The 19,648-nt window shown below is 43.9% G+C and overlaps 1 protein-coding gene across 2 annotated transcripts in view; it reads left to right on the top strand.

Moving 5' to 3' along the window:
- Positions 1-18,555, top strand: part of LOC119972262 (guanine nucleotide-binding protein G(s) subunit alpha-like) — a 489,412-nt gene extending 470,857 nt beyond the window's left edge. For both annotated transcript variants that reach the window (XM_038808668.1, XM_038808669.1), the window contains exons 9-12: positions 8,593-8,713; positions 13,866-13,996; positions 15,027-15,094; positions 16,647-18,555. In XM_038808668.1, coding sequence (XP_038664596.1) covers positions 8,593-8,713; positions 13,866-13,996; positions 15,027-15,094; positions 16,647-16,793 — 467 coding nt within the window. In that variant the 3' untranslated portion in view covers positions 16,794-18,555. The remainder of the gene's footprint in view (positions 1-8,592; positions 8,714-13,865; positions 13,997-15,026; positions 15,095-16,646) is intronic.
- Positions 18,556-19,648: the final 1,093 nt, after the last annotated feature.

The raw sequence follows: 19,648 nt of genomic DNA, 5'->3' as shown, positions 1-19,648 counted from the left end.
TGTGTGGCCCAAAGATAGCCACTAAGTGTCTGTGGTCCCATCAGCAATGTGAAGTGACAGCCATACATGTATTGGTGAAATTTCCATACACAAAATACAATACTCAGATCCTTCTCCAACTGAGCGCAGTTAGATTCTGCACTTGTTAATGTACAAGATGCAAAAGATATAGATCTTTCTTCCGCTGAAATTAGTATGTATGTGACACCACTGATAAAACACCGTATGGTGAAGCATCACAGGCAAGTTGTATGGTTACTTCAGGTTGAAATATACCAACACTTCTGACTTTCTCATTGCTCCTTTTGCAGATTAATATGATCTTTCACATTCTTATGTCCATTGCCATGACAGTTTTGCACATGGTAACATATGGAAGGGTTTCAATAGGGTTGCCAGATTCCGGATAAATTGTCCATCACAGTTGATTAACTCTAGGAATGACCTAAGTTGAATGACATTCATTGGTGGCGGAACCTCCATAATAACTTTCATTGTTTTTTAGGTGCTTTATGCAAACCCTTGCTATCGATTAAATGTCCGAGATATTGTGTAGATGTCTGGAAGAAATCACATCTCTCTTTCCTGACACCAAGCCCCTGCATTTGGAGTCATTTCAGTGTGGCTTCTAAGTGTTGTAAATGATCTTGTTTATTTGTGCTGGTGACCAACATATCATCTCGGTCAGGGTTTTTCAAACTCAGGGTCGTGACCTGCAGGTGGGTCATCGGGCAGGTATTGGGAAGGTCGCAGAGCGATCGATCCCGCCGTTCCCTTGGTGGTCCCGATCACAGGAGAAGCAACAAACAGCCATTGCAGGCTTTTGCGTGGAGAATTGCGGCCACTGCCACCTTTTAAACGGAGGTATAGATTAGGCTGCTTGTGGAGTCTTCCAGCCAGAAGCGGCAGCAGAGAGTGGGTCATGTGAATTGATATGAAACGCTGACCAGAAACGTCTATTGGCGCCAAAGCAGGGAGCAGAGTTGCTTCGACTTTGTAGCTGTTGGCAAGCAAGGCAGGTGAACTGTGCAGATCGATGTTTTTTTTAAAGTAAGAGACGGCCAGAGTCCCAAATAGGCAGTTTACGTCTTGGAGAGGATTTCACAACAAAAGCTGCTGGAGAGAATCCAGGGTAGGGGAGGGCAGAGCAGTGCTAGTGCTCTGACACTCGTGTTACTGTTAGAGCTCCAGGCCCTCTGAAAAAAGAAACAACTCGGAACAAAGAAGTATAAATGATTTCTTCAGGCCTGATTTTTGTCAATTGTGACAATGCAAATAAGGAGGCAACGTCCATGTGTGTTATATGCAGGGGAGTACTGGCAAATGAGGTAAGTTTCAGATTTTGAAAGTGAAGTGGTGGGTGAAAAATTCCTTTTGAGGCTGACCGCAGAGTCCGGTATTAACTTGCAGCTGACACAAAATGAAAAGACTACGCTGCTGCAGCTTGCTTGTAATACTACATGTGCCAAATGCCCACGAGGCCATCAGCATTCTGGTGTAGCACTTCCCAGGGATGTCCAGTGCTGAGTAAAACATGCATTCCGTGGCTGTTGCCATCACGACGACCTACATGTGAGGTTGGATTTTTCGTTTTCATAAAGATGAAACGACACAAATGAACTGGCTGAGGTCTGCACATGATATGCACGTTGCCCTCTGTTCCACTGACCCTGATTCAAGTGAGATCATGCACACTGGGCTAAATCGCTGGCTTTTAAAGCAGACCAAGGCAGGCCAGCAGCACAGTTCAATTCCCGTACCAGCCTCCCCGAACAGGCGCCAGAATGTGGCGACTAGGGGCTTTTCACAGTAACTTCATTGAAGCCTACTCATGACAATAAGCGATTTTCATTTTCACAAAGTATTAAAAGGTAAGCAAACATGGCGTATGTTGCAATGGTCAGTCGCCGTGTATCATGAAGGTCAGTCAGAGAATGTTACGAAGATCGGTCGTAGTATGTCAAGAAGGTCGGTCGGAGTATGTCAAGAAGGTCGGTCGGAGTATTTCGCGAAGGTTGGTCGGCGTATACCGCAAAGTCAAGTCGGCGTATGTCGCGAAGGCCGGCCTGAGTATGATGCGAAGGCCAGTTGGCATGGGTCACAATGATTAGCTGGCGTAGATCATGAAGGATAGCCAGCGTGGGTTGCGAAGGTCAGCCGGTGTGGGTTTCAAAGGTGGCCGTTTTCCAAAAGCAGATCCCAGGAAAAAAAGTTTGAAAAGCACTGATCGAGGTAACACTGTGCCCCCTGTAAATCTCTAAGGATCTGGTTATTTGAGTTTTGAAATAAAGCTGGTGCAGACATTATTCCAAAGGCAATCAATCTCTTGTAGCGGAATAGGCCTATATGAGTGATGATGGTGAGCAGATGTGGAAATTCAGCTGCTGCATTCATTTGTAAGTAAGCTTGCGATAGATCAGTCTTGCTGATCTTCTGTCTCCTGCTACGCCTGCAAACAAATCTTTAATCAATAGTAGAGGGTATTGATCCGCACATAAAACCAGATTGATTAACATCTTAAAATTCCACAGATATGAATTGTACCATCCTGCTTCGTGACAGGTACAATGGGGTTGCCCAGTCACGAGTGGTAATGAGTTTGAAGACTCCCGTTTCCACAAGCCTCGGTGGTTCAGATTCTACCTTTGGCAGTAGAACCGTAGAATCCCTACAGCGCTCAAGGAGGCCATTCAGCCCATTGACTCAGTACCAGCCCTCTGAAAGAGCATCCCACCCAAGCCCACTCCACTAACCTATCCCTATCTCTTCAGTATAGGTCCTCAAGATCACATCTGGTTTCAAGGCAGGTGTTAAGTTTATGTTCATAGATGGTCTCAAGAATTCGGGAGATGGCATCTCCACATAGAACTCCATTTGAATAGGTTGCCCATTTCGTTTTGGCACTATTCAAAAACGGTGTGACTCACCCTGGACTGTTCAACTTCAATTCTTCATCAGAATGAAATTCTCTAGTTTGATTGTGGTTGTTGTTTTCTTCCACATTGTGAACTTTCGTAGTTGAATTTGTTTTGTTTCTTCCTTTGAATGTTCTTCTCTGGAGAAGGTATTTTACTCCAGCAAACTCTTGCTCTGTGGCCAGTTCTGCCACAATTCTTAATTGGCTGTCCTTGCTCCAGCAATCAGCCTGTGAATGGCTGTTTTTGCACCGTGATGACGGGCCTGTTGCTGGGTGGGTCTTCTGTGTTCCACCCAGTTTATGGATTATCATGCTCGCTCTGAGCTGAGAAGCATCCTGAGCTGTGAGCTCCATTAAAACAGCAAAATCAAATGTCAAAATCTTCAGACTTAGGTTACGTTCTGTTAATAACCCTCTTTGTATTGCTTCATTTTTCAAACCACACACTAAACAATCTCGAATTGTATCATCTAACAAGTTGCCAAATTGGCAAAACTCTGCAAGTCACTTGAGGGTTGGAGTGAGCTGCGCAATATTTTCCTCACTGATTTTTTCGATGAAATCGAAGCCTCTCGACAATAACCAAGGGTTTTGGTAAATAATGATCTTCTAATATTTTAATCAAATCTTATCCCCATGTTCTTGGGCTGAACTAAGTGTCTTAGCAAAGTAAAAGTTTTGCTTTTAATTGTACTTAGGAATACAAGGACCGTAATCTCTTCTGAAATTTTATTGCTATAATATAATAATGGAATCTCTCTGAAAATGATTTCTCGTTCTCCAAGTCTCCATCAAAGAGCCCATCGCACCAAAATTTCCTGCCATTTCTCATGCTATCGGAATGCTCCCCCCTTTGCTTCATTAACAATAATCTTTATTATTGTCATAATTAGGTTAACATTAGCACTGAAATGAAGTTACTGTGAAATACGGTGGTTTAGTTCATTCAAGAATGCTTACCAATTTGAAATAGCTTTAACTTACATCACCTTTGACGTGCAACTACTTTAACTTCCATGCAAGTTATGATAATCTTTTGTTCTCTGCCCCACTGTACCTTCGTATCTGACTGTATCGCACATGGTGAGCCCCACAGCCTGACTCCTCAGATTGCTGGTTCAAAATTGGTATGGGCCCTTCCTTTGAATTTTTGGCCATACTGATTCCGATGCCAACGATTCCTGACCTTCTGTTGATCAATCGATTTTCTTTATTCTCATCCGTTCCTCATCGTCAGTTTTCTTTTTGTAAACTGTTGCATCTTTTGGCTAACGGTGCCAAGGAAATAGATTGTTGAAGCACGTGTGTTTAATGCAAGATCAACAGAGGTGTATTGAATAGGTCTTCACTGTAGAAGGTTAGGCACTAGAGTCTCCAAAAGCCTGTAAAGTAGCCGATGGTGTCACGCATGTCACTCGATTCCATTCCTAAAGAGAAATTGCACACAATTACAATAATCCACATAAATACCAAAATGGTGGTGCAGATTTATTCTTGCGCAGCCTGGAGGATCAATGCTCCTGACTCAACAAAAAATTTTTTAATTCATACAGTCCAGTCTCCTTATTGAATCCTGTAGACCAATCTCCTTACTGAATGTGGATGCCAAACTGTTGGAAAAGATCCTGGCCACACGGATTGAGGATTGTGGCCCAGGGGTAATAGGGAAGATCAGATGGGGTTTGTTATGGGGTGACACCTGGCGACCAATATTAGGAGGCTCTTGAACATAATCATGATGCCTACAGAGGGGTGCGAGGTTGAGGTGGTGGTGGCTATGGACGCAGAGAGGGTCTTCGATCGGGTGGGGTGGGAGTACTTATGGAAGGTCCTGGGATGGTTCAGGTTTAGGCAAGGATTTATGGACTGGGTCCAGTTGCTTTGTCAGGCACCGGTGGCAAACGTGCGGACGAATCGGGTGAGGTGGGAGTATTTTAGGCTGTACCAGGGGGAACGAGGCAGAGGTGTCCACTTTCCCCTCTGCTGTTTTCCCTGACCATAGATCCTTTGGCATTGACGCTGTGAGCTTCGAAGGTTTGGCAGGGAATAGTACAAGGGGGGGTGGAGCATTATACAAGAGAGTTGCTCTTGCATATATCAGAGCCGTTGGGGGGGATTGGAGGGATTATGGGGATTCTAGAGGAATTCAACCGGGTCTCTGGGTATAAATTGAATCTAGGTCAAAGTGAGGTTTTTGCGATCCAGGCAAGAGGACAGGAGAGGAGATTGGGGAAGATGCCATTCAAGGTAGTGGGACAGAGCTTTTAGGTACTTGGGTATCCAGGTGGCACGGGAATGGGGATAGCTCCACAAATTGAATCTGGGTAGGCTCGTAGAGCAGATGAAGGGAGACGTCCGGAGGTGAGACGCTCTCCCGCTGTGTCTGGCGGGCAGGGTACAGACTGTGAAAATGACCTGTTTTTCAGGAAGATGAATGCAGTAATTTTGGGATTTATTTGGGCCTAAAACCCCACGGATGAGGAAGGTGTAACTGGAGCGGCGGCGTGGGGAGGGGAGGCTGGCACTTCCGAACGTTATCTATTACTAGGTGGCGAATATATCGGTGGTCAGGAAGTGGGTAGTGGGGGAGGGGTCGGTGTGGGAGCGTTGGAGGTGGCATCCTTTAAGGGCACGAGTTTGAGGGCACTGTTAACGGCACCTCTGCCATTCTCGCCGGCTCCTCCACAAGCCTGGTAGTAGTGGCAGTCCTGAGGGTGTGGGGACAGTGGCGGCGGCACATGGGTTGGAGGGGGCTTCGGTGTGGGCACCGATATGCGATAACCATCAGTTTGTTCCGGAGGAGCTGGATGGGGGCTTTTGGAGGTGGCAGCGGGCAGGGATTGAGAGATTTGGTGACCTCTTTCGGGATGAGGGTTTTCTGAGTTTGGAGGAGGAGTTTGAGTTGTGTGGTGAGAACGGGTTCCGTTACCTACACGTGAGGGATTTTTGTACGAAGGAAGGTCTAGAGCTTTCCACGCCTCCCGCAAAGGGGGCTACAGGATAAGGTGATGTTGAGAACAGGGACTTGGGAGGGGAAGGTCTCGGACATCTATGAGGAGCTATGGGGAGGAGCCCCAATAGGGGAGCTGAAGAGAAAGTGGAAAGAAGAGTTGGGGCGGGGGGGCGGGGTTGGTGGCTGGGTTATGGGACGAGGCCCTGCGGAGAGTTAACATGTCCTCATAATTTGCCAGGCTCAGCCTGATGCAGTTCAAGGTGGTCCACAGGGCTCATATGACTGTGGCTCGGATGAGCAGGTTCTTGGAGGAGGTGGAGGACAGGTGTGCGCAATGTGGAGGAAGTCCTGCGAATCATGTACACATGTTCTGGGGGTGTCCGAGGCTGAGGGGCTTTTGGCAGGGATTTGCGGACATCATGTCAGAGGTCCTGCAAGGGAGGGTGGCTCCCGAGTCCAGAGGTGACGATCTTTGGAGTGCCGGAAGACTTGGGTGCCCGGGGGGGGGGGGAGTCCGTTTTGACCTTTGCTTCTCTGGTGGCCCGGAGGTGGATTTTACTGGGATATAGGGACTCGGAGCCTTAGCGACATGGCGGGGTTTCTTAGGCTTCAGAAAATTAAATTTGCCTTGAGGGGTTCGTTACAGGGGTTCACTCTGACATCTTCAAGAAAAATTAGACTTTGGCGGCGGGGGGAGGCTTGTAAGTGACGAATAAGGGTAGGAAAACCAATGGCAGGAGGGCCGGGAAGGGCTGGCAGCGTGTTTTACCTGTTGATGGTAGGCCCTTTTACAAATGGTGCCGTCTGTGTTAACGGGATGGCAAGTCTACTGGTCCCTTTTGCTGAGGCTTTACAGTGCTGTTAACACCCAATTTCAGTGAGTTATATCCTCTTTCGGCGTGTTCTTCGAAAGAATAAAGATAAATGGATTGGTTGGTTCAGGGATTGACCATTCAAGAAGAACAATAGCCCCAAGGCCTTTTTCATAAATGGTCCCTATTGGATAAATCATAAAGCAGCCGACCAGCCTTCTAACTGTATCCAGAAATCCCCTTCCCTTTTCCCTCCAAAAACACATTAATTACCTAATGAACTCATTGGGTTTTTTTTCCTCCCCAGCAAGCCAGCATTTGTTGCCCACCCCTAATTACTCTGTTAGCTATTCTGCACTGTTGGCCTGATATCGCATAACAGATTTTCACGCCTGCAGTCCACATAAATTCTGAAGATTGGTCTTTACGTTAGCACCACAACAGTGGCATTCACAGCAAGTCAATATTTAGTCCGTGCTCAGTTATAAGAACTTAAGAACTAGGAGCAGGAGTAGGCTATCTGGCCCTTCGAGCCTGCTCCACCATTCAATGAGATCATGGCTGATCTTTTGTGGACTCAGCTCCACTTTCCCGCCCGAACACCATAACCCTTCATTCTTCAAAAAACGATCTATCTTTGTCTTGAAAACGTTTAACGAATTCCATAGATTCACAACCCCTTGGGTGAAGAAGTTCCTCCTAAACTCAGTCCTATATCTACTTCCCCTTATTTTGAGGCTATGCCCCCTAGTTCTGCTTTCACCCGCCAGTGGAAACAACCTGCCCGCATCTATCCTATCTATTCCCTTCATAATTTTATATGTTTCTATAAAATCCCCCCTCATCCTTCTAAATTCCAACGAGTACAGTCCCAGTCTACTCAACCTTTCCTCATAATCCAACCCCCTCAACTGTGGGATTAACCTAGTGAATCTCGTCTGCACACCCTCCAGTGCCAGTACATCCTTTCTCAGGTAAGGAGACCAAAACTGAACACAATACTCCAGATGTGGCCTCACTAACACCTTATACAATTGCAGCATAACCTCCCTAATCTTAAATTCCATCCCTCTAGCAATGAAGGACAAAACTCCATTCGCCTTCTTAATCACCTGTTGCACCTGTAAACCAACTTTTTGCGACTCATGCACTAGCACACCCAGGTCTCTCTGCACAGCAGCATGTTTTAATATTTTATCATTTAAATAATAATCCCGTTTGCTATTATTCCTACCAAAATGGATAGCCTCATATTTGTCAACATTGTATTCCATCTGCCAGACCCTAACCCAATCACTTAAACTATCCAAATCCCTCTGCAGACTTCCGGGATCCTCTCCACTTTTTGCTTTACCACTCATCTTAGTGTCGTCTGCAAACTTGGACACATTGCACTTGGTCCCCAACTCCAAATCATCCATGTAAATTGTGAACAATTGTGGGCCCAACACTGATCCCTGAGAGACACCACTAGCTATTGATTGCCAACCAGAGAAACACCCATTAATCCCCACTCTTTGCTTTTTCTTAATTAACCAATCCTCTATCAATGCTACTACTTTACCCTTAACAACATGCATCATTATCTTTACGTAGCAACCTTTGGTGTGGCATCTTGTCAAAGGTTATAGAAGACTTCAGCTTTGAATGATCATTTTGGATGTAATCAAATCTGTTCAGTATGTTATCTTTGCTGGTGAAGCCACTGATAGTGTAGTTCTCATTAAGTTCTGTTAAAGATCAATTGATTGTATAGTTAGCATTGGAGGCAACAAAACATGCCTGTCACCAAAATATGTTAATACACAAATTCAGGCATTTTTTTTTCTGCACCCAGTAATCTGTTGTCTTCTTCCCTTCCCATTCCTCTACCCCCCTTTGATTGGCCCACTGCAACCTATCGCATGTAGACGTCACGGCTATTATTTTTGTGGTGGCCAGTAGTAGCTACAACATGGTTATAAGGGAAGACAATAACACCAATCGACTCCGAGAAGCTCTTGATCTCTTCAAAAGCATCTGGAACAACAGGTAAAAAATAATCTTGCCTTTATTTTTCCACCCACACTCTCGTCATCATTTGATTGTCAACATTTGTGCCACACTAGTGCCAGGCAATGACCATCTCCAATAAGGGAAAATGTAACCATCTTCCCCTGACATTCAGCGGCATTACCATCGCTGAATCCCCCCACTATCGACATCCTGGGGATTACCATTGACCACAAAGTGAACTGAACTAACCATATAAATACTGTGTCTCCAAGGGCGGCTCCAGGGCTAGGAAGTCTGAGGCAAGTAACTCACCTTCTGACTCCCTAAACCTTGCCCACCATCTACATGGCACAAGGCAGGAGTATGATGGAATACTCTCCATTTGCCTGAGCGAGTGCAACCCCAACAGCACTCGAGAAGCTTGAGACCATCCAGTACTTAGCAGCCCACTTCACCGTCTCCCCATCCACCACCTTAAACATTCACTCCTTCTACCAATGCCCATTGGCACCACTGTACCATGCAGCAACTCACCAAGGCTCCTTCAACAGTGCCTTCTAAAACTGCGACTTTTACCAACTTTGAGTACAAGGCAGCAGAAACCTGGAAACAGCAATACTTGGAAGTTGCCCTCCAGGTCACTCACCACCCTGACTTGGAAACATATCACTGCAGCTTCACTGCCACTGGATCAAAATCCTGGAATTCCCTCCTTAACTACACTGAGTGTACCAATACTACATGAACTGTAGTGGTTCAAAAAGGAGACGCACACCACCTTCTGAAGGGCAATCGAGGATGGCCAATAAATGCTGGCCGAGCTAGCAGTGCCCACTTCCCATGAAACACTTTTGAAATTTCCCTGTTTAAAGGATAATCGATGCTCTTTTTTCCCCCAAATGTTTATGGCTGCGCTTGCTGCAATTTCCATTTTTTTTTTATGTTTCTTCTGACTTATAGTTATTAGGGATTGGACCAAGACTTCACAAACTTAATTTGCTTTGGGCTTTTTCTTCGTGGCCACGTATTAGAAGAAATATGTGACATATCCCTCGGCAGTGGCAGGGGTGGGGTTTGTTCCGTTCAACTGAATCATATTTTGATCAAGGGGATAGATTTCAAACAGGTCTAGCAACCCGAGACCGGGCAACCATGAGGCTTTGTGGGACATCAGCAGAATTGTATCGACTACAATCTGCAACCCCATGGCCCGGCATATGCCCCACCAGCCAGAAAAACCCACAGCCAGCAGCCATCATTCCTGCTGCAGCACTCTACCCACAATTATGGGCTCAGAACTTTGACAATAGGCAGAATACAACTGCCGTGGTCAGGCTATTGGCCTGGTGGTTACCCAATTGGAAGAGTGCCCAGAAGAAGCAGGCCCTTAATGTCTTAACACAGATTTTGGAAAATCTGTGCAGGGGCCTGATGGATTCAGACCGTGTTGAGTGGAAGGCACTTTGGGATGGGTGGGACCTAATCTGCAACCAGGCCAAATGTTTTCGGTATGAATAGGAATTCCGAAAGACTCCTGCACAATTTACCGAGAAATAAAATAGATAAATTCAATATAAATGTTTGCTTCCATTAAAAGAAAGAAATACTTATATTTTGTGATTCTGTCTGGACTTTTCCCCAATTTCATGTGTGAGATTCTTTTCACATAATTCTCCTGGAGGATTGGGAGGAGGGATTGGAGTGATTATTACCTCAGCTTTGGCAGAAAATCCTGTTGGGGCCTCTTAAAAATAAATGAAAAAAATATAAGTAGAGTAATCACCTGTTTCTCCAAATGTGATCATATTTGCAAGTACAATATGATTTGGTATTGGTTTTAAATGGCATAATATTGATGCCTCTCTGTATATTTGTGGTAACGGCAACAAAGACAGGATGTTGTAGCTTTGATATTCTGTCTGTGCTGAGTTAGGTAATGGCAGCAAGGATAATATTACAAGTTCCAGAATTAGCCGTAGCTACCCTGAACCGGGAACGGAGAAAATGGCAGCTCATCGTTCCCACTCTTGCTCAGCATCCAGTGTCTCCTGCTGTGGAGTTGATGTGAAGTGCAGATGTTAGATGAGGTCAGAGTTAGGTTTGGCAGTGATGTGTTCCATAGTTGAACACCCAGCATGTGCTCTTGGCTAAAGGATGGTCACTTAGACTACGTGTTTGAGAATGATCAACATCTGAGGAAGTATAATCACAGCAGGGGAAGAGTGAGAGAGGAACAAACAAATTACATGATGTAACTTCAGATACTTCAGTTTGTTACATAGACCCAGGCTATTTGACCCAGCTTTTATGCTCCAGAATAACCTCCGCCCACCTCTCTCCAGCTAACCTCATCAGCATATCCTTGTTTGGTATCTGGTGGTCTGTTCTGCTGAGAAGCTGTGACTATCTGGCTGGCTGTGAACATTGCAGTACTGGCACAGTAATTAACTATAATCTCCAAAGGACAAAAAAATGTACCTTATGTAATACACTTTATAAAAACTCTTTTACATTGCTGCAGGACTTGTGACCAATTTCAGGTACAGCATAACATTTGAAACCTTGCAACATATATATAGATATATACTTAATGATCCACAACCAAGAAGTTGACGGGGGGTGGGTGACTCAGCATTTCAGGGCAGCTTGGCAGGGTGCATATTTTACACGAGTGTGACATTAGTCTAAATCCCATCCATTTGCTGCCTCTGGAGCAAGCTATTGGTGAGGATGTTTGCTGACGGACAGGCACACTGGGCCAATGGCTTCCTTCTCTCCTGTATCATTTTAAGATTCTGAAGGCCACAACTCTATTTCAGTGCCTTGTTCGAGAGCTGCTTTAGTTTGTGGCAGCATGCAATATGCATATGAACAAGGGTACAAATTAGGAGCTCGAGTAGGCCAGCTTTGCCTTTGAATAAGATCGTGGCTGATCATGGGCAGGACTGGCACTGATATCCTTCGAAAAGGGAGGGGGGGAGGTGTACTTGCTAGAGCATCTAGGGAGGGTTTAAACTAATATGGCATTGGGGTGGCAACCTATGTAAGGATACTGAGCAGGGGAGAATCAAGAACAAGAGAAAAAGACAGCAAGGAAAATAAGAAAGTGATAGGCAGAGAAATCATAGGCCAGATCCGATAAGGGCACGGTAAGAAAATATAGTAGGGACGAGACAAGATACATTAAATGGATTAGCCTTCAGGTTTTGCACCTGAGGGCAGTACGGCGGCACAGTGGTTAGCACAGCTGCCTCACAGCGCCAAAATCCCAAGTTCAAACCCAGCCCTGGGCCATTGTCCGTGTGGAGTTTGCACATTCTCCCCGTGTTTACGTGGGTTTTGCCCCCATAACTCAAAGATGTGCAGGGTAGGTGGATTGGCCACGCTAAAGCGCCCCTTAATTGGAAAAAATGAATTGGGTACTCTAAATTTATTTTTAAAAAGGTTTTGTACCTGGAGGCTTGGAGCATTCAAAATAAAATGGATGAATTAATTGGGCAGAGAGACGTAAAGGGATATGATATAGTTTGGATTGCAAAGACATGGCTCCAAGGTGACCAAGGATGGGAACTAAACATTCAGAGTTATTCAGTTTTAGAAAGGTAAAGGTGGTGCAGTTGCTTTGTTGATTGAAGAAAATATTAATACAATATTGAGGAAAGCATTTGCCATAGACCGTGTAAAATCTGTCTGGGTCGAGTTAAGAAACACCAAGGGGGGAAAAAAACATTTGATGGGGTGGTATACAGACCACCAAACTGCAATGGTAATGTTGGGAATAGCATTAGACAGGAAATCAGACTTGCATGTGATAAAGGAACATCTGTGATTCTGGGTGACTTTAATCTGAATAGGGATTGAGTTTGTCCAATTAGCCACAGGACAATAGAGAAGGAATTTCTGGAGTGTATACGGGATGGTTTTCTGGACAATACATGGAGGAACCAACAAGGGAACAAGCCTTGGGATGGCGGGACTGTCATATGAGGAGAGACTAAGTTGGTTAGGATTATATTCATTGGAGTTTAGAAGAGTGAGAGGGGTTCTCATACAAACTTATAAAATTCTAACAGGATTAGATAGGGTAGATTCAGAAAGAATGTTCCTGATGGTGAGAGAGTCCAGAACTCGGGGTCAGAGTTTGAGGATAAGGAATAAACCTTTTAGGACTGAGGTGAGGAAAAATGTCTTCACCTAGAATCTGTGGAATTCACTACCATAAAAAGTAGTTGAGGCCAGAACGTTGTGTAATTTTAAGGAGTTAGATATAGCTCTTGGGGCTAAAGGGATCAAGAGATATGGGGGCGGGGGGAAGCCGGGATCAGGGTATTGAACATGATGATCAGCCATGATCATAATTAATGGCAGAGTTGGCTCGTAGGGCCGAATGACCTCCTCCTGCTTCTATTTTCTCCACATTTTTCTAGTCTGATCTGATTGTGGCCTCAACTCCACATTCTGCCTACCCCCAATAACCCTTTACTTCCTCGGTAGTCAAGAATCTGTCTACCTCTGTCTTAAAAATATTCATTGACCCTGCATCTGGGGCAGGGAGTTCAAAAGATTCACAACCTTCTTGTGAGAAAAGATTTCTCCTCATCTCCATCTTAAATTTTTAATTTTTAAACTGTGTTCCCCAGTTCTAGTCTCTTCCACCGGGGGAAAACGTCCTTTCAGCACCCTGTCAGGTCCCCTCAAGGTCGTATATGTTGCAATAAAATCACCTCTCAATCTTCTAAACCCTGAAAGGTACAGGCCAGCCCGTCCAACCATCTCTCTTATGATAACCCCCTCACCCCAGGTATCCAATGAGCGAACCTTCTCTGAACTGCTTCTAACCATTCATTGATATCCTTTCTTAAGCAAGAAGACCAAAACTGTACACAGTATTCTAGATGAAGTCCCACAAATGCCCTGCAGTGTACTACGTAACTGTGAGTCTCCACACCCTGTCACTGCACACTCCACAGCTCTATCTTCCACACTAGGAAACTACTATTTCACAGACAAATGGAAGCACAAATTCACATTGACACCAATAAGAAATGCTGGGTGATTTGCAAGTAACCCTTGGGCCATGTTGGATGTGTACTACAGTATGTGACTATTGCTCAAATTCCAGATAACACTACACCACCTGAGTAGAATGAGCTGTTTTACCATGTGCTTGTTGTTGGCCCTTCGCTAGGTGGCTGCGGACCATTTCTGTCATCCTCTTCTTGAACAAGCAAGACCTTCTGGCTGAAAAAGTGTTGGCAGGAAAATCCAAAATTGAAGACTATTTTCCAGAGTATATACGCTATACTACACCAGATGATGGTAATGCTTTCAGTGACTTATAAATTGTGTTGAGCTTTTTTAGGAACATGGAGCAAAGGGACAGTGGGAGGCCATTGAACCCCTCAAGCCTGTTCTCCCATTCAGTGAGGTTATGCCTTATTTGTGGCCTAACTTCACCCACTGGCCTTAGCTTCCATTCCCTTAATACCCTTGCCGAGCAAGAAATTTATCGATCTCTGATCTAAAATTAACAAATGACCCAGCGTTATTGCTGATAAAAGAGACATACTGTCAAAGATTTTTGTCTTGCCTCCACTCATCCGTACAAATGCAAGAATACCAAATTTCAAAGGGAACAGAATTTATACTGCATGAGAAAAAAGGGTGCTGATTGATTTGCCAGTGGACTCTGATCAGCTATTGCCATGGAGAATGCACCAGGGTACAGTTATCCCCCAAGCTTTTGATTTGAGTCAGAAAAGGCAAGTCAACTCTGTTGCCATGGGGAATGCACCCATTTTACCTCAATAAACTAATTGTTCACATACCCTGATTGCATTTGTAAAGATGAGAAGTATTTTAAGTGAATTTATCGATGACCTGTAAGTGCTTTCTCAGTTCATTTATCATTGTTCAGGCCTCCCTCTGTCATATACCCTTATCCTTTCCTTTTAATGCATCCTTTTTGTTTAATCCCACCCTTTGATCTGGGATAATAGCCCCTTGGCATTTTCACCCTTGGAATGCCATCAAATACTTGTATAAAACTTGCATTTTTGAAGTGGCATAATCTTAGAACCCTCACTGCCCCCCTCTCCAAAATGAGGTGCTTTAAAGAAACCGTGCGCCTGAATTTCAATTTTTGTGTAACAATTCCTTCATTCATTTTATTTTTGGAGCCATTCAAAAGTCCTATCAGAGGCAAGTCCGCCCGTCAGCCTTCCAATTATTGACCAATTGATTTCAACAAGTCTTGGTATGATTGATAGCCAAACAGTAACAATTAATAAACTGTTTCTTGAACTGAGATTTTTTTTATTAATTCATTGCTTCTTTGTTTTGGGAACAGCAACTCCAGAGCCTGGAGAAGACACACGAGTTACCAGAGCAAAATATTTTGTACGGGATGAGTTTCTTGTGAGTATTCAATTGAGATTAATGCAGTGTTGGGAAAGAAATCCATGCAACAGAACTGCTGCTCGAGAATACCAAAAGCAAAATCCTGCAGATGCTGGAAATCTGAACTAAAGACATAAAGCACTAGAAATTCTCAGCAGGTCTAGCAGCATCGGTGGAGAGAAACAGAATTAATGTTCCAGGTCAAGAACCTTTCATCTTCCCCAGGAACACTCCTCTCCCTGCACAGACAAGCTGAATATTTGCAGCATTTCTGTTTCCAGTGGAGAGTTTTATGTTTCATTTCAAAAATTGAAGAGTAATGCGAAAACTCATAGTTTGAGAATACAAGATAATGGACCGTACTCAAGGTTTTTCACCATTTATGCTTCAGTGTGATTCTCTCCTCTGTCTTTAGTTCAAGATTTCTTTTTTGTCTTACCCCTTCTTTTCCTGCAATTGCATCTTCAAACTTTTTTATGGAGTATCAATGTAATTTGTTTTCATATCTACTATTATATTTTGATCTGGAATGGGCAGCACAGTGGCAGAGTGGTTAGCACTGTTGCGTCACAGCGCCATTGTCCCAGGTTTGATTCCGGCTTGGTTCACTGTCTGTGTGGAGTCTGCACGTTCGCCCTGTGTCTGTGTGGTTTTCCTCCGGGTGTTCCGGTTTCCTCCCGCAAGTCCCAAAAGACATGATTATTAAGTGAATTGGACGTTCCGAATTCTCCCATCAGTGTACCCGAACAGGTGCCGGAGTGTGGCGACTAGGGGATTTTCACAGTAACTTCATTGCAGCGTTAATGTAAGCTTACTTGTGACAATAATAAAGTTTATTATTATGATAGGGAACAATAGGTATTACAGGTCTGAATTTCCCAATATAACTTGACTAACCCTGTGATGCACTGTCAATTACGACGAGACGAGAGTAGAGAGTAATCGAGGCTTAATTAAGCAGAGATGTGGAGCCTCCTGCAGCTGCTGCTGAAATGGCTGCAGCTCGGAGAGCGCACACATTTATACTCCGCCTACTGGGCGGAGCCAGAAGGCAGGGATCTACCCCCGTACCTGTAGTACAGGGGCCTTACCGTAATACCCTCGTATGCAGTATACACAATACAACAGTGGTGACTACCAGACTCTGTAAGATCTCTGTTCCTCCAATTCTGGTCACTTCCACATCCCTGAGTTTCCACCCTCAGTCAATGGCAGCCATTCCTTCAGCTGCTTCGGCCCCAAGCTCTGTAATTCCCACACTAAAACTCCCTGTCTCTCTATTCATCTCTCCTCCTTAAAACATATCCCTTTTAGTATCTCCTTGTCTGGCTCAGTGTCAAATTTTGTTTCATAATGCTGCCATGAAGTGCCCCTTGGATTTTTAAATATGTTGAAGATGTTTTATAAATGCACATTACTGTTGTTGCTCTAGTGATACAGTAAAGCCTGGTTTGCGGGTTTATGTGGCTGAACAATAAGAGGGTAAATCTGTAGTGTTGCAAAGGGTACGTCCAGTATCTGAGTAACTTGGCAGTCTGGACATGCTCACAGCTGATGTTTCTTTCCGCAGAGGATCAGCACAGCAAGTGGAGATGGGCGCCATTACTGTTACCCTCACTTTACCTGTGCAGTAGACACAGAAAACATCCGCAGAGTATTCAATGACTGTCGAGACATTATTCAAAGAATGCATCTTCGCCAGTACGAACTGTTGTGATGGAGAAACAACCTGAGATCTTGATTTTTGGACTCCCTGATTCCTTTTTCTTAATGTGCCCGCACAGGGTGGAAGAAATACGAGTGAAGTGTGTCAACTTTGCTCTCTAAACTCTCTCTTCCTTCATTCCTTAATTCCTGTGTTCTCCCTCTCCATTTTATGCGCATCACATTGTTTTTTTTTTAACTCTGCTTTTCCCTTTGCGGTTCCATTGAGCCCTCTGGCTACCTCTGTGTCTGACAGACGCCCGAGTACACCTCAGCCTGTCTCCCTGCAGGCTCGTAGCTCTACCGTCTAGTCGTCTCTGCCCTTGGGCAGCACATGATGGCACTACCTTCAGACCTCTCCCTGTCTGGGTTTCTTTTCAACACAACACTTGAGAGTACTTGATGGGGAAAATATATTAGGATGAAAATGCACTTTTTGCATCGGGTAATTAAAAAAAAACTGTCGAGGAAGTTCACACAATGTAGCAGCACCACGATATTTAATAGATTCACTGTTTTTGGCATTAAGACATGCAGGACGGCTGAAAGAAAAGGACCTCGTCTTGAGCCAGTGATGGCCAATGAAATAAGAAAAAGAGGCAGGATGTCCTACAAATAGGAGCAATTTTCTGAGGTCATTGGGGCTACCGAGTCTCACCACATCTTAGATCTTGAACAGAAACTGCTTCGGTCTATACACCTAGGCTGAAAACTATCACACACTAATGTTTGTTCAAGCTGTCCATTATGATCCCTTAGCTTCGATCATGTATGGACAAATAGTCCTACATTTGTTTTTTTTGGTTTGTTTTACTGCTGATTATTATCTTGTACAGACTGTAAAATGTATTATTTTGTACAACTTTATTGAAGAAAAATACTTGTAGAAGATCTTTGTGCCTTGATTATGGCTGTACCTGTAAAATGAGCTAAGATGTAAGTATGTTTGATTGCGCTGTACAGCTTTATGTCCAAACCCTGTCTACAGTAGTGGCTGGAGACGGGGGAGTTTATCTGTAGAGATTAGTTTTTTTCTGGTTTATAAAGAAGGAAAATGCTCTTTAGTAAAAGAAAACCTGTATAAATTATGCAAATTAACCACTTACCTTTACAAGAAGAGGTCAGAGGTGACGAGATGTTGCGACATCATTGCCTTGTTTTGGATTCTCAGCTTTAACACATCGGAATCCATCCAAGTGTCCAAAATGCAACATGGAATTATTTCTATGGGAACCAAGGTTTTTTTGCTAGAGGTATACATGTTTGGTAATTCTTCGGTCATTCATAGACTTTCACAAATGCGCAGGCATTGTGAATGTGTGAGCACCATTAGATAGGGTCTTAAATCCTTGTACCAACAGCAGCTTTTATTGTGCAAGTAAATAGTAAGAAACGGTAAAAAAAACCAACTAAGGTGTAAACCTTTGTGTCTGGCCTAAGAGAATTACATAATGACATTTTTATTTCTCTTTTAATAAAGAGATATGTTAGAAAAGTTTATTTTAAATATTGTAGAATTTGAGATGTGTGGAAAATTTCTCAGACTTGAATAATTTATGCAAATCACATTCTCAGAACAAGTTGTGGTACAGTAAGGAAGAAAAAGCAAAAATCACTGTAGCAATAAGGCATGTCCTTTTTAGTGACTATTACACTGCTTTATATTTTATACCTAGGTGTTTTATGTCTCTGTGAGTATATACTTTTCATGTGTCTGAGATAACTTGTACAATTTGTACAATGTTAAAAAAAAATTACAGTTGCAATAACGGAAACCCAGTTAAGTGTTAGTTCTATACTTTAAAATGGAGACCTGACGTGAACTATCTTCTCCCCCGCCCCACTGTGCATATCGTTTGGAGTTTTATTTTTGCCACCTCTATGCTTAATTAACATCTACCTTTGCAAATCCTAACTACGTTTCTAAGTAGGAAAGACGAGGAGAGGTGTTCATGACAGGGGGACACATCTTACCTATAAAATATCGAGGCAAGCTTTGCACCACATGTTGATTTTCTATTAATGAATCAGATTGTGTTTATTGCTATAGAGGTGATAAGATATCTTGTCCTCCTGTCTCCAATGCTGTGAAATTGAAATTCTCAAACTGAGAGCTCATCAGATCGATCAAGACGGACATGAGACCAAGAACCATAGTGTAACAGATATACTCCGCTCTGCATTGCAAAACTCTAGCGCATACAGAAATTTTAACCTGTATTTTTGAATTCCACGATATTCTTTTTCCAGGTGTAAATGACAGTGAACAGATGGTTTATAAATGGCTTTACAATTTAATGTCACAGTGCACAAACCTGGCGCAAATACAAGGGGCCAAGTGGCCTCCTCCTGTGCCATAAACTATCTGGGATTCTTCCCTGCCATTGGGAGCTAATAATTTGAAGCAATGTTTTGGAAACTGGATGCTGCACTTTCAGTCCCCTCCCCCGCGATCCAAGCTTGGAATTCAGCACAAACTTTTGACATCAAAATCATGTTTCACTGTTGGCTGTAAAGGAGGCTATTCGGTCCATCGAGTCTGCGCTGGCCCTTGGAAAGAGCACCCCACTCAAGCCCGTACCTCCACCCTATCCCCACAACCCAGTAACGCCACCCAATCTTTTTATTTGGACATGAAGGACAACTTAGCATGGCCAATGCACCTAACCTGCAATTCTTTGGACTGTGGGAGGAAACCGGAGCATCCAGAGGAAACCCACACAGACATTGGGAGAATGTGCAAACTCCGCACAGAGAGTAACCCAAGGCCGGAATTGAACCTGGGACCCTGGAACTGAGAGGCAGCAGTGCTCACCGTGCCACCCTGTTGTGAAATAGGCTTGATTACAGGCTCACAGTCCAGGAACA

This window comes from Scyliorhinus canicula, chromosome 10 (assembly GCF_902713615.1).
Source record: "Scyliorhinus canicula chromosome 10, sScyCan1.1, whole genome shotgun sequence".
NCBI classification, from domain to species: Eukaryota; Metazoa; Chordata; class Chondrichthyes; order Carcharhiniformes; family Scyliorhinidae; genus Scyliorhinus; species Scyliorhinus canicula.
The sequence above is the reverse complement of the archived record's forward strand: the minus strand, read 5'-3'. Positions and strand labels throughout refer to the sequence as shown.